Source organism: Ranitomeya imitator, chromosome 6 (genome assembly GCF_032444005.1).
Source record: "Ranitomeya imitator isolate aRanImi1 chromosome 6, aRanImi1.pri, whole genome shotgun sequence".
NCBI lineage: Eukaryota > Metazoa > Chordata > Amphibia > Anura > Dendrobatidae > Ranitomeya > Ranitomeya imitator.
In genome coordinates this window covers 290,023,904-290,035,889 of record NC_091287.1, presented here as the reverse complement: position 1 = coordinate 290,035,889, position 11,986 = coordinate 290,023,904, and the positions used below count along the sequence as shown (strand labels likewise).

The window sequence follows — 11,986 nt, the reverse complement described above, 5'->3', positions numbered from 1 at the left end:
CCGAGGTGACTGACTGCACCCTGAGGTGACAGACTGCACCCTGAGCCTCAGTATTTGGACTACCATTTTACCACAGGTTGCAATTACATCAGATTGCTAGATTTAGTCATTTACCTTGACAATCATGATACTGAGGCCACATTGCTGACTACAGTCATGGACAAAAATTTTGAGAATGAGACAAATATTAATTTTTCCAAAGTCTACTGCTTTATTTTTTCTAATGGCAATTTGCATATACTCCTGAATGTCAGAGTGATCAGCTTAACAGCAATTACTGTACTTGCAAAGTCAATATTTGCCCAGAAAATTAACTTTAACCCCCAAAACACATTTCAACATCATTGCAGTCCTGCCTTAAAAGGAGCAGCTAACATCGTTTTAGTGATTGATCCATTAACACAGGTGTGGGTGTTGATGAGGACAGGGCTGGCGATCAATCAGTCATGATTAAGTAAGAATGACATCACTGGACACTTTAAAATGAGGCTGGTGCTTGGTATCATTGTTTCTCTTCAGTTAACCATGGTTATCTCTAAAGAAACACGTGCAGCCATCATCGCACTGCACAAAAATAGCCTAACAGGGAAGAGTATCGCAGCTACAAAGATTGCACCTCAGTCAACAATCTGTCGCATCATCAAGAACTTCAAGGAGAGAGCTTCCATTGTTGTCAAAAAGGCTCCAGGGCGCCCAAGAAAGACCAGCAAGCGCCAGGACCGTATCTTAAAACTGTTTCAGCTGCGGGATCGGACTACCAGCAGTGCCGAGCTTGCTCAGGAATGGCAGCAGGCTGGTGTGAGTGCTTCTGCACGCACTGTGAGGCGGAGACTCTTTGAGCAAGGCCTGGTTTCAAGGAGGGCAGCAAAGAAGCCACTTCTCTCGAGAAAAAACATCAGGGACCGACTGATATTCTGCAAAAGGTACAGGGTGTGGAAAGCTGAGGACTGGGGCAAAGTCATTTTCTCTAATGAATCCCCTTTTCGATTGTTTGGGACATCTGGAAAACAGCTTATTCGGAGAAGAAGAGGTGAGCGCTACCACCAGTCTTGTCTCATGCCAACTGTAAAGCATCCTGAAACCATTCATGTGTGGGGTTGCTTCTCAGCCAAGGGAATCGGCTCACTCACAGTCTTGCCTAAAAACACAGCCATGAATAAAGAATGGTACCAGAATGTCCTCCAAGAGCAACTTCTCCCAACCGTCCAAGAGCAGTTTGGCGCCCAACAATGCCTTTTCCAGCATGATGGAGCACCTTGCCATAAAGAAAAGGTGATAACTAAATGGCTCATGGAACAAAACATAGAGATTTTGGGTCCATGGCCTGGAAACTCCCCAGATCTTTATCCCATTGAGAACTTGTGGTCAATCATCAAGAGACGGGTGGACAAACAAAATCCAACAAATTCTGGCAAAATGCAAGCATTGATTATGCAAGAATGGACTGCTATCAGTCAGGATTTGGTCCAAAAGTTGATTGAGAGCATGCCAGGGAGAATTGCGGAGGTCTTGAAGAAGAAGGGTCAACACTGCAAATATTGACTAGCTGCATTAACTCATTCTAACTGTCAATATAACCTATTGGTACTCATAATATAATTGCAATTATATTTCTGTATGTGATATAAACATCAGACAAACACTAATAAAAACCAGAGGGCAGCAGATCATGTGAAAATATAATTTTGGTGTCATTCTCAAAACTTTTGGCCATGACTGTACAGTAAAATACATTTTATGCCATTATTATGAAATATCTATAGCCATTGATGCCCAGTACCAGAAAGCACTTAAAGGGGAGGTCTACTAGAACCACATTACATAGAGTAACGTGTGGTGTGCACAAATGCGCCGCTCTCCTGCTGACACAGCCCTGTAACTCCCTTTCCCAGTGAATGGTTTCATCTGTCAGACGGAATAACACAAGACACGGACTAGTCTATTGTCACTTGAGAGGTGTGCCCGCTCACAGTAGTTCACAGCTAGGAGCCACAGTGAGGAGATTCGCCCACACCCTTGACATTCCCGGCGGGCTATGACACCCGGACTACAAGTCCCGAGCCGCACCGCGCGGCCGCCGTCAGAGTGACAGGCTCTCCCGGCTGGGTGCTGGCCCAGTGACAGGCTGCTGCTTAATATGCATGAAGCTGGCAGGCAGGTCACACCCCTCGGTGTATGGAGTGGCGGGGCTGGCAGTCTCCAGCAATTACAGACGGAGCCCTCGATCGTCAACATCCCCTCCATGATGGCGCACTGTGGAGCCGGGGTGCGCGGGATTGAGGCTTAGATCCGATGCTCGCTCTGGAAGCTTCCGCCTCGCAGTCCATGGAGCAGCCGGCGGCAGCAGCAGATGGGGAGAAGCCGCGGCCGGGGATGGAGGGAGGCGCGACACTCGTGCTGCCCCCGGCCGGGAACTGCCAGGGCTCCTCCGCCAACTCCGCGCTGCTGCTGAGGAGGAGACGGCGGCTGAAGAGGAACCTGTCCGCGACCCCCCTGGGCACGGCCGCCCCCTCCACCCTGGGGCCCGGCACCCGCAGCCTGGACAGGAAGACCCTGCTGAAGTACCGCCAGTGGGTGCAGCTGCAGCCGCAGGAGCGCGAGTGGGTGCGCGGGGAGCTGCGGAGGGGCTGCCTGCAGATCTACGAGCCGCGCTCGTCCCCCGGCCTCCGGCCGCTGCTCTGCACCCTGGACACCACGGCCGGCGAGGTGGCGGCCCGGCTGCTGCGGCCAGGAGCGGGCTCCTCCGGGGTGCTGAGGGTGCTGGGCCAGGCCCCTGAGGCGGGCGACGAGCGGCCGGAGAGGACCTGGGTGGGCCGGCCAGACTGCTGGGACCCCGAGGAGGGAGAGCACCCGGAGGACGCGGTGTGCCAGGGCCTGGAGCTCTTCCACTGCGGAGCCGCCTCGTCCTCCTCCTCCTCCTCGGTGGAAGAGCTGAGCGCGGAGCCGCCGCCGCCCGCGGTCACCGTCCGGCCGCTCCGCCATGTGCACGGCTCCCTGTACGTGCAGCTCCACGGGGACAGCGGCCGCAGGCTGGAGCCGCACGAGAAGCCGCTGCTGCTGCAGAACGATTACCTCTTCCAGCTGGGCTTCCGGGACCTGTGCCGGGTGCAGGAGGAGGGCATGGAGCCCGAGATCGGCTGCCTCATCCGCTTCTATGCAGGTAGGGGTCCGCCATGTGATACGCCGAAGATGGCACTGCCAGGACCTACAGTCTGGGGAGGGGTGGGCACAGGGGCATGTTATGGCATTCAGAGGTGGGCACGGCTGCTAATGAGTGGCACAGCCCGCTGCTTCCACCCTGGCACTACTGGGATCCAGTGTCCATTGGTGGTACATGTGACTGGCACCCTCACTGGCCCAGCAGGCGGCTTTATAAGAGCTGTGTTCCTATGGTGCGGTATTCCACTAGCCGGGAACCAGTGCTGGATAGTGGCACATTCCTATGGTGCGGTATTCCACTAGCCGGGTACCAGTGCTGGATAGTGGCACATTCCTATGGTGCGGTATTCCACTAGCCGGGAACCAGCGCCAGATAGTGGCACATTCCTATGGTGCGGTATTCCACTAGCCGGGTATCAGCGCCAGATAGTGGCACATTCCTATGGTGCGGTATTCCACTAGCCGGGTATCAGCGCCAGATAGTGGCACATTCCTATGGTGCGGTATTCCACTAGCCGGGTATCAGCGCCAGATAGTGGCACATTCCTATGGTGCGGTATTCCACTAGCCGGGTATCAGCGCCAGATAGTGGCACATTCCTATGGTGCGGTATTCCACTAGCCGGGTACCAGTGCTGGATAGTGGCACATTCCTATGGTGCGGTATTCCACTAGCCGGGTATCAGCGCCGGATAGTGGCACATTCCTATGGTGCGGTATTCCACTAGCCGGGTACCAGCGCCGGATAGTGGCACATTCCTATGGTGCGGTATTCCACTAGCCGGGTACCAGTGCTGGATAGTGGCACATTCCTATGGTGCGGTATTCCACTAGCCGGGTATCAGCGCCAGATAGTGGCACATTCCTATGGTGCGGTATTCCACTAGCCGGGTACCAGTGCTGGATAGTGGCACATTCCTATGGTGCGGTATTCCACTAGCCGGGTATCAGCGCCGGATAGTGGCACATTCCTATGGTGCGGTATTCCACTAGCCGGGTACCAGTGCTGGATAGTGGCACATTCCTATGGTGCGGTATTCCACTAGCCGGGTATCAGCGCCGGATAGTGGCACATTCCTATGGTGCTGATGAGGGCATCCAGCAGCGACCTGATAGAATCCGCTCCCCAGATAAGCGGCAGACAGTGCTTGCCTGAGCAGCAGAGGAATGTAGGTGGCTACATAAATGATCTTCATTTTAGGGGACACCCGCTCTAAAATACATGATTCAACCAATGGGCTGTCTGACGTTGGATAGCCACTTTTTGAATGACTCCTTCAGGGTGATCTAAATCAGAGGTCCACAACTCCAGTCCTCAAGGCCCACCAACATGTCATGTTTTCAGGATTTCCTTTGTCTTGCCCAGGTAATAATTGCATCACCTGTGCAATGCAAAGGAAATCCTGAAAACATGACCTGTTGGTGGGCCTTGAGGACTGGAGTTGTGGACCTCTGATCTAAATAAATAAAATGGGAGATTCAGGACAGACTCCTATTAACCACAGCAGAGAGCTGCCGTGAAGAGCTCAGGCGTGCCTGCAGACAGCCCAATTTCATGGGCATGGTGTAATACTTAACTCCTCCTGCGGTGGCGCTCTAGGGAGTCACCCCAAAATACAAATTCAGCTGCTTAAACATTTATATAGAGGACTTGGTTCAATAAAATTCCTGTCCGTAATACACATCTTAGTGCTTGTAGTTGGAGATAAATTCCTTTTTAGTCCATATGCAGATGAGGACGCTCCGATGCCCCCTGGCGAGGCCAATGTCTCTGCGCTGTTATGCCCTCCGATTAGCAGATCAGCACAGCGAGCCCTCCTTAATCTCAGATTTATCTGCAACTAAAAGAATACTTCTATCATGATTTCTATATAAATATATATTTTATAGTTCTGTATAAGTAGTTTTTTGGGGTGACTGTCTCCATTTACCGAACCTCCTTTCCACCATCGTATGGTTTGCCATCAGTGGGCACTACTGACAGAGGAAGTATCCATAGTGGGCAATGTTACTGACTTGGTGGCATCACGCTTTATGCTATAGTGCTTCATGGGAAAATACTTGTTGCCATGTTCTGTGCCAGCTGTTTGTTTAGAATAGAACATGGCACCCTGAGTACACGACCACATCCCCCTACCCTCATTCAGCCATCTTTGCCCAGTTGGCATTGTCTAAAGCTCTCCTAACTACGGAGAAGACTTCCTAAAGGGAATTGTGGGGTTCTGGAACATTGCCCGCTGAGTGTGTACTTGGGAGCTGCCATGTTTGTGTCTTGGGTCGCCCCACTGCATGCTGTAACGTGTTAGATGAGTCAGGCGCCCTTTTCGCGGCTAGGTTCCCTTTAGTTTGCAGCTAGACCTCGTACCAGTCTCTGTTGTGTAAGATTGATAATTTGCAGCTGTCTGGAGGGAATTAGCCGAGGTGCTTGTTCACGATGCTCATAAAGTGAAACGCGCTGTGGACCTTTCATTTTCCTATGAGCTAGAAATCCCAATAAAGTGTTTATACAGGCCGCTCGGGTGATGGCAGTGATCTGTAACCCCCGCTACATATTGGAGGCTCCTTTCTGTATGATGTGCCCTGTGTGCAGTTTAGCTAATGACAAGGGGCATCTCATGATTTCATTGATGGACCCGCGCCCATCTTGCAGTGGGTCTTCCCACCAGGCGTTCACTTCTCACAAGTGTGTGGTTTTTGTATTTTTAAACTTGGTTATAGCGTCCCATCACAAAGTGGCCATAGCATTGGCTTAGATTGTGAGTGGTCCTAATGTTTGCTATATAAATGGACGGCCACTGAATTCAGATAGTCTCGGAAATCTAGATTTCCTTGTGCTGTCTCTCTGAAAGGTAGTACAGATCTCTTAAAATTAAACTTCTTTTCCTTCCTAAAGCCACTTCAAAGGGCAAAAATCCAACACCCACAGAAGCTTCCAGTACCGAAACCTATTACTTCCACACATTAAAGGGAATCTGTCACCAAGTTTTTACCATGTATTCTGAGAGCAGCATAATATAGAGACAGAGACCTTGATTCCAGTGTATGTCTCCTACTGGGCTGCTTAACCCCTTCATGACCCAGCCTATTTTGACCTTAAAGACCTTGCCGTTTTTTGCAATTCTGACCAGTGTCCCTTTATGAGGTAATAACTCAGGAACGCTTCAACGGATCCTAGCGGTTCTGAGATTGTTTTTTCGTGACATATTGGGCTTCATGTTAGTGGTAAATTTAGGTCAATAAATTCTGCGTTTATTTGTGATAAAAACGGAAATTTGGCGAAAATTTTGAAAATTTCGCAATTTTCACATTTTGAATTTTTATTCTGTTAAACCAGAGAGATATGTGACACAAAATAGTTAATAAATAACATTTCCCACATGTTTACTTTACATCAGCACAATTTTGGAAACAAAATTTTTTTTTGTTAGGAAGTTATAAGGGTTAAAATTTGACCAGCGATTTGTCATTTTTACAACGAAATTTACAAAACCATTTTTTTTAGGGACCACCTCACATTTGAAGTCAGTTTGAGGGGTCTATATGGCTGAAAATACCCAAAAGTGACACCATTCTAAAAACTGCACCCCTCAAGGTTCTCAAAACCACATTCAAGAAGTTTATTAACCCTTCAGGTGCTTCACAGCAGCAGAAGCAACATAGAAGGAAAAAATGAACATTTAACTTTTTAGTCACAAAAATTATCTTTTAGCAACAATTTTTTTATTTTCCCAATGGTAAAAGGAGAAATTGAACCACGAAAGTTGTTGTGCAATTTGTCCTGAGTACGCTGATACCTCATATGTGGGGGTAAACCACTGTTTGGGCGCACGGCAGGGCTTGGAAGGGAAGGAGCGCCATTTGACTTTTTGAATCAAAAATTGGCTCCACTCTTTAGCGGACACCATGTCACGTTTGGAGAGCCCCCGTGTGCCTAAAAATTGGAGCTCCCCCACAAGTGACCCCATTTTGGAAACTAGACGCCCCAAGGAACTTATCTAGATGCATATTGAGCACTTTAAATCCCCAGGTGCTTCACAGAAGTTTATAACGTAGAGCCATGAAAATAAAAAATAATATTTCTTTCCTCAAAAATGATTTTTTAGCCTGGAATTTCCTATTTTGCCAATGATAATAGGAGAAATTGGACCACAAATATTGTTGTCCAGTTTGTCCTGAGTACGCTGATACCCCATATGTGGGGGTAAACCACTGTTTGGGCGCACGGCAGGGCTCGGAAGGGATGGCACGCCATTTGACTTTTTAAATGGAAAATTAACTCCAATCATTAGCGGACACCATGTCACGTTTGGAGAGCCCCTGTGTGCCTAAACATTGGAGATCCCCCAGAAATGACCCCATTTTGGAAACTAGACCCCCAAAGGAACTAATCTAGATGTGTGGTGAGGACTTTGAACCCCCAAGTGCTTCACAGAAGTTTATAACGCAGAGCCATGAAAATAAAAAAAAAAAAATTATTTTCTCAAAAATGATCTTTTAGCCTGCAATTTTTTATTTTACAAAGGGTAACAGGAGAAATTTGACCCCAAAAGTTGTTGTCCAGTTTCTCCTGAGTACGCTGATACCCCATATGTGGGGGTAAACTACTGTTTGGGCACACGTCGGGGCTCAGAAGGGAAGTAGTGACTTTTGAAATGCAGACTTTGATGGAATGGTCTGCGGGCGTCACATTGCGTTTGCAGAGCCCCTGGTGTGCCTAAACAGTAGAAACCCCCCACAAGTGACCCCATTTTAGAAACTAGACCCCCCAAGGAACTTATCTAGATATGTGGTGAGCACTTTGAACCCCCAAGTGCTTCACAGACGTTTACAACGCAGAGCCGTGAAAATAAAAAATCATTTTTCTTTCCTCAAAAATGATGTTTTAGCAAGCATTTCTTTATTTTCACAAGGGTAACAGGAGAAATTGGACCCCAGTAATTGTTGCGCAGTTTGTCCTGAGTATGCTGGTACCCCATATGTGGGGGTAAACCACTGTTTGGGCACACGTCGGGGCTCGGAAGTGAGGGAGCACCATTTGACTTTTTGAATACAAGATTGGCTGGAATTAATGGTGGCGCCATGTTGCGTTTGGAGACCCCCTGATGTGCCTAAACTGTGGAAACCCCTCAATTCTAACTCCAACACACCCCTAACCCTTATCCCAACTGTAGCCGTAACCCTAATCACAACCCTAACCCCAACACACCCGTAACCCCAACATACCCCTAACCCTAACCACAACCCTAATTCCAACCCAACCCTAGCCCTAAGGCTATGTGCCAACGTTGCGGATTCGTATGAGATTTTTCAGCACCATTTTTGAAAAATCCGCGGGTAAAAGGCACTGCGTTTTACCTGCTGATTTACCGCGGATTTCCAGTGTTTTTTGTCCGGATTTCACCTGCGGATTCCTATTGAGGAACAGGTGTAAAACGCTGCGGAATCCGCACAAAGAATTGACATGCTGCGGAAAATACAACGCAGCGTTCCCGCGCGGTATTTTCCGCACCATGGGCACAGCGGATTTGGCTTTCCATATGTTTACATGGTACTGTAAACCTGATGGAACTCTGCTGCGGATCCGCAGCGGCCAATCCGCACCGTGTGCACATAGCCTAATTCTAAAGGTATGTGCACACGCTGCGGAAAACGCTGCGGATCCGCAGCAGTTTCCCATGAGTTTACAGTTCAATGCAAACCTATGGAAAACAAAAATCGCTGTACACATGCTGCAGAAAAACTGCACGGAAACGCAGCGGTTTACATTCCGCAGCATGTCATTTCTTTCTGCGGATTCCGCAGCGGTTTTACAACTGCTCAAATAGAAAATCGCTGTTGTAAAACCGCATTGAAATGCGCAGAAAAAAACATGGTAAATCCGCCATAAATCCGCAGCGGTTTAGCACTGCGGATTTATCAAATCCGCAGCGGAAAAATCCGCAGAGGAACAGAATACGTGTGCACATACCGAAACCCTACCCCTAACCCTACCCCTAACCCTAGTTCTTACCCCAACCTTAGTGGAAAAAAAAAAAATATATTTTTTTTTTATTGTCCCTACCTATGGGGGTGACAAAGGGGGGGGTCATTTACTTTTTTTTTTTTTTATTTTGATCACTGAGATAGGTTATATCTCAGTGATCAAAATTCACTCTGGAACGAATCTGCCGGCCGGCAGATTCGGCGGGCGCACTGCATATGCGCCCGCCATTTTGGAAGATGGCGGCGCCCAGGAAAGAAGACGGACGGTCCCCGGGAGGCCAGGTAAGTATAAGGGGGGGAGATCAGGGCACGGGGGGGCGTCGGAGCACGGGGGGGGGGGGGGGGGGTGGACCGGAACACGGAGTGGGGGATCGCTGTGCGGGCGGGTGGATCGGAGCACGGGGGGGGGGGGGGAATCGCTGGGGGGGGGAATCGCTGTGCGGGGGGGGGGGGGATCGCTGTGCGGGGGGGGGGGATCGCTGTGCGGGGGGGGGGGATCGGAGTGCGGGGGGGTTTGATTGGAGCACGGGGGGTGTGATTGGAGCACGGGGGGAGCGGGCAGGAGGACGGGGGAGCGGAGCACAGGACCGAGGGGAGCAGACCGCAGATCGGGGGGCTGGGGGGGCGATCGGAGGAGTGGAGTGGGTGCACATTAGTGTGTCCAGCCATGGCCGATGATATTGCAGCATCGGCCATGGCTGGATTGTAATATTTCACCATTTTTTTAGGTGAAATATTACAAATCGCTCTGATTGGCAGTTTCACTTTCAACAGCCAATCAGAGCGATCGTAGCCACGGGGGGGGTGAAGCTACCCCCCCTGGGCTAAACTACCACTCCCCCTGTCCCTGCAGATCGGGTGAAATGGGAGTTAACCCTTTCACCCGATCTGCAGGGACGCGATCTTTCCATGACGCATATGCTGCGTCATGGGTCGGAATGGCACCGACTTTCATGACGCAGCGTATGCGTCAAAGGTCGGGAAGGGGTTAATGTAGTTTTGATAATTTCCTGCTGATAAAATCATTACCAGAGGACTACTAAATCTGTCGTCTAGTCCTCCATATTTATGAACTCTATCTACACCTGCCACCACCACTTATTGGCAGCTTTCTGCCTATGCAGTGTATACAGATGTCAATCATTGATGTTGGCAGGGTTAGACAGAGCCCAGCTTTCATAGAACTGCTATATCTGCAGCAGAGAAAACATCAAAACTGCAGCAAGCAGCCCGGTAAATGACCCCTTTCATCATGCTGCTCTCAGATGGGGTGGAAAAACTGGTGACCGATTCCATTAATGGGGTTGTATGGGACTAGCTTATTGATATCTGATCCTTAATGTATTAGATCATTAGGGGTCCGTCACCAGCACCACAACCAAATGGCTGGTATCTACTCCAGCAGTGGTCACTATTACACCCAGCAGCAGCTGTGAGCTCCCCATCACATGAACATTCTGCCTGTCATTAAAGCGTGCACCATGCTGTATATGTAAGGTCCACATCCGGGGTACTTGTGCGGAGCTCCCGAATACAAGCAGAAAGATGATCTTTCCGATCAGTCACTTCTCATTGCAGTAGGGCTCTTGAAATCCGAGCGTCATCAATATGTCTTGTAACATATGACCTCGCATTGAGTAACATGAGTCTGCTTCCAGTGCACTCTGTAGGAATTATAGCAACTCACAGGTGGCGGGCAATGGGCCCCCGTAACTTGTGTTTGTCTTTTTATCAAAGGGTTATGTCAATCTAATCAGTAAAAGCTTACCCCCAGTCTCCTGATCAAGGGCCCGATTCATGAAACATGGTAGTTTTTTTTGCCAGAATATTGGCCAAAAATAAATCTCAAAATGTTGCACAATTTTATGCAACTTGAAGTTGTGCAAAACTTTTGACTTTTGTGGTTTTTACTCCAAATTTGTCCACCTTATCCAAAGTTGGCACAGCTTTGACACGGCATGATGAAGCCCATCCAATGCATCAGAAGTTGATGTGGCATCACTCACTCCAGTCCCATCCTCCAGCGGTCCCGTTCATGAAGACTGGCATGCAAAACACCACTCTTCATGAATGCTGCTCTTAGTTGTTCTTGTGTTTTCGTTTTTTTTTTTTTTTTTTTGTTCACCCTGCCACTACTTCTGCATAGGAGTAATGGGCAAATATGTGCAGAAGTTATAATCCCTTCCTAGAGCGCTCTTGAGCACTGTTCTGAGAATCAGCTCTCAATCCTGGCCAGCTTCAGATCCTCTGGAGGCAAAGCGGCATCGGGAGGGTGGCTCAGTGGTTAGCACCATTACTTTGCAGCGCTGGGGTCCTGGGTTGAAATCTCATCCAGGACAACATCTGTAAGGAGTTTGTATGTTCTCCTGTGTTTGTGTGGGTTTCCTCCAGGTTCTCCGGTTCCTCCCACAAGACATACTGATAGGCATTGTATACACTGAGCTCCAATGGGGATAGTAAACTGCTGCATAATACGATGGCCCTATAAAAGTCAGTATAATAAAATAATAATTGGGAGCGCACAGTGGAGGCAGGCGTCCTGATATGTCAATCAGTCTGAGAGCCCCTCCCAGCAATCATGAATTCTTATGCTAAAAATGTAACATGACTAGCATGGATGAAAACTTCCTCCTCTAGTTTCAGTATATTGTCCTTGCACTGAAGCTGTCATTTTGGATGTTTATAATTCAACCATATAGGAAATATATATATCTTTTTCTTTGTATCGTGTTGGCCAGTAGATAGAAAAATATTTAGAATTGAGTCCTCAGTGGTTGATATCTTTTTAATGGGTAAGGCTGCTTTCACACCAGGTTTTTTCTTTCAGGCACAATCCGGCAGTTTCA

At 48.8% G+C, this 11,986-nt stretch overlaps 1 protein-coding gene across 1 annotated transcript in view; it reads left to right on the top strand.

Moving 5' to 3' along the window:
- The first annotated feature begins 2,172 nt into the window (after positions 1–2,172).
- Positions 2,173–11,986, top strand: part of PHLPP1 (PH domain and leucine rich repeat protein phosphatase 1) — a 137,544-nt gene continuing 127,730 nt past the window's right edge. The window contains exon 1 of the mRNA XM_069730639.1: positions 2,173–3,160. Coding sequence (XP_069586740.1) covers positions 2,293–3,160 — 868 coding nt within the window. The 5' untranslated portion in view covers positions 2,173–2,292. The remainder of the gene's footprint in view (positions 3,161–11,986) is intronic.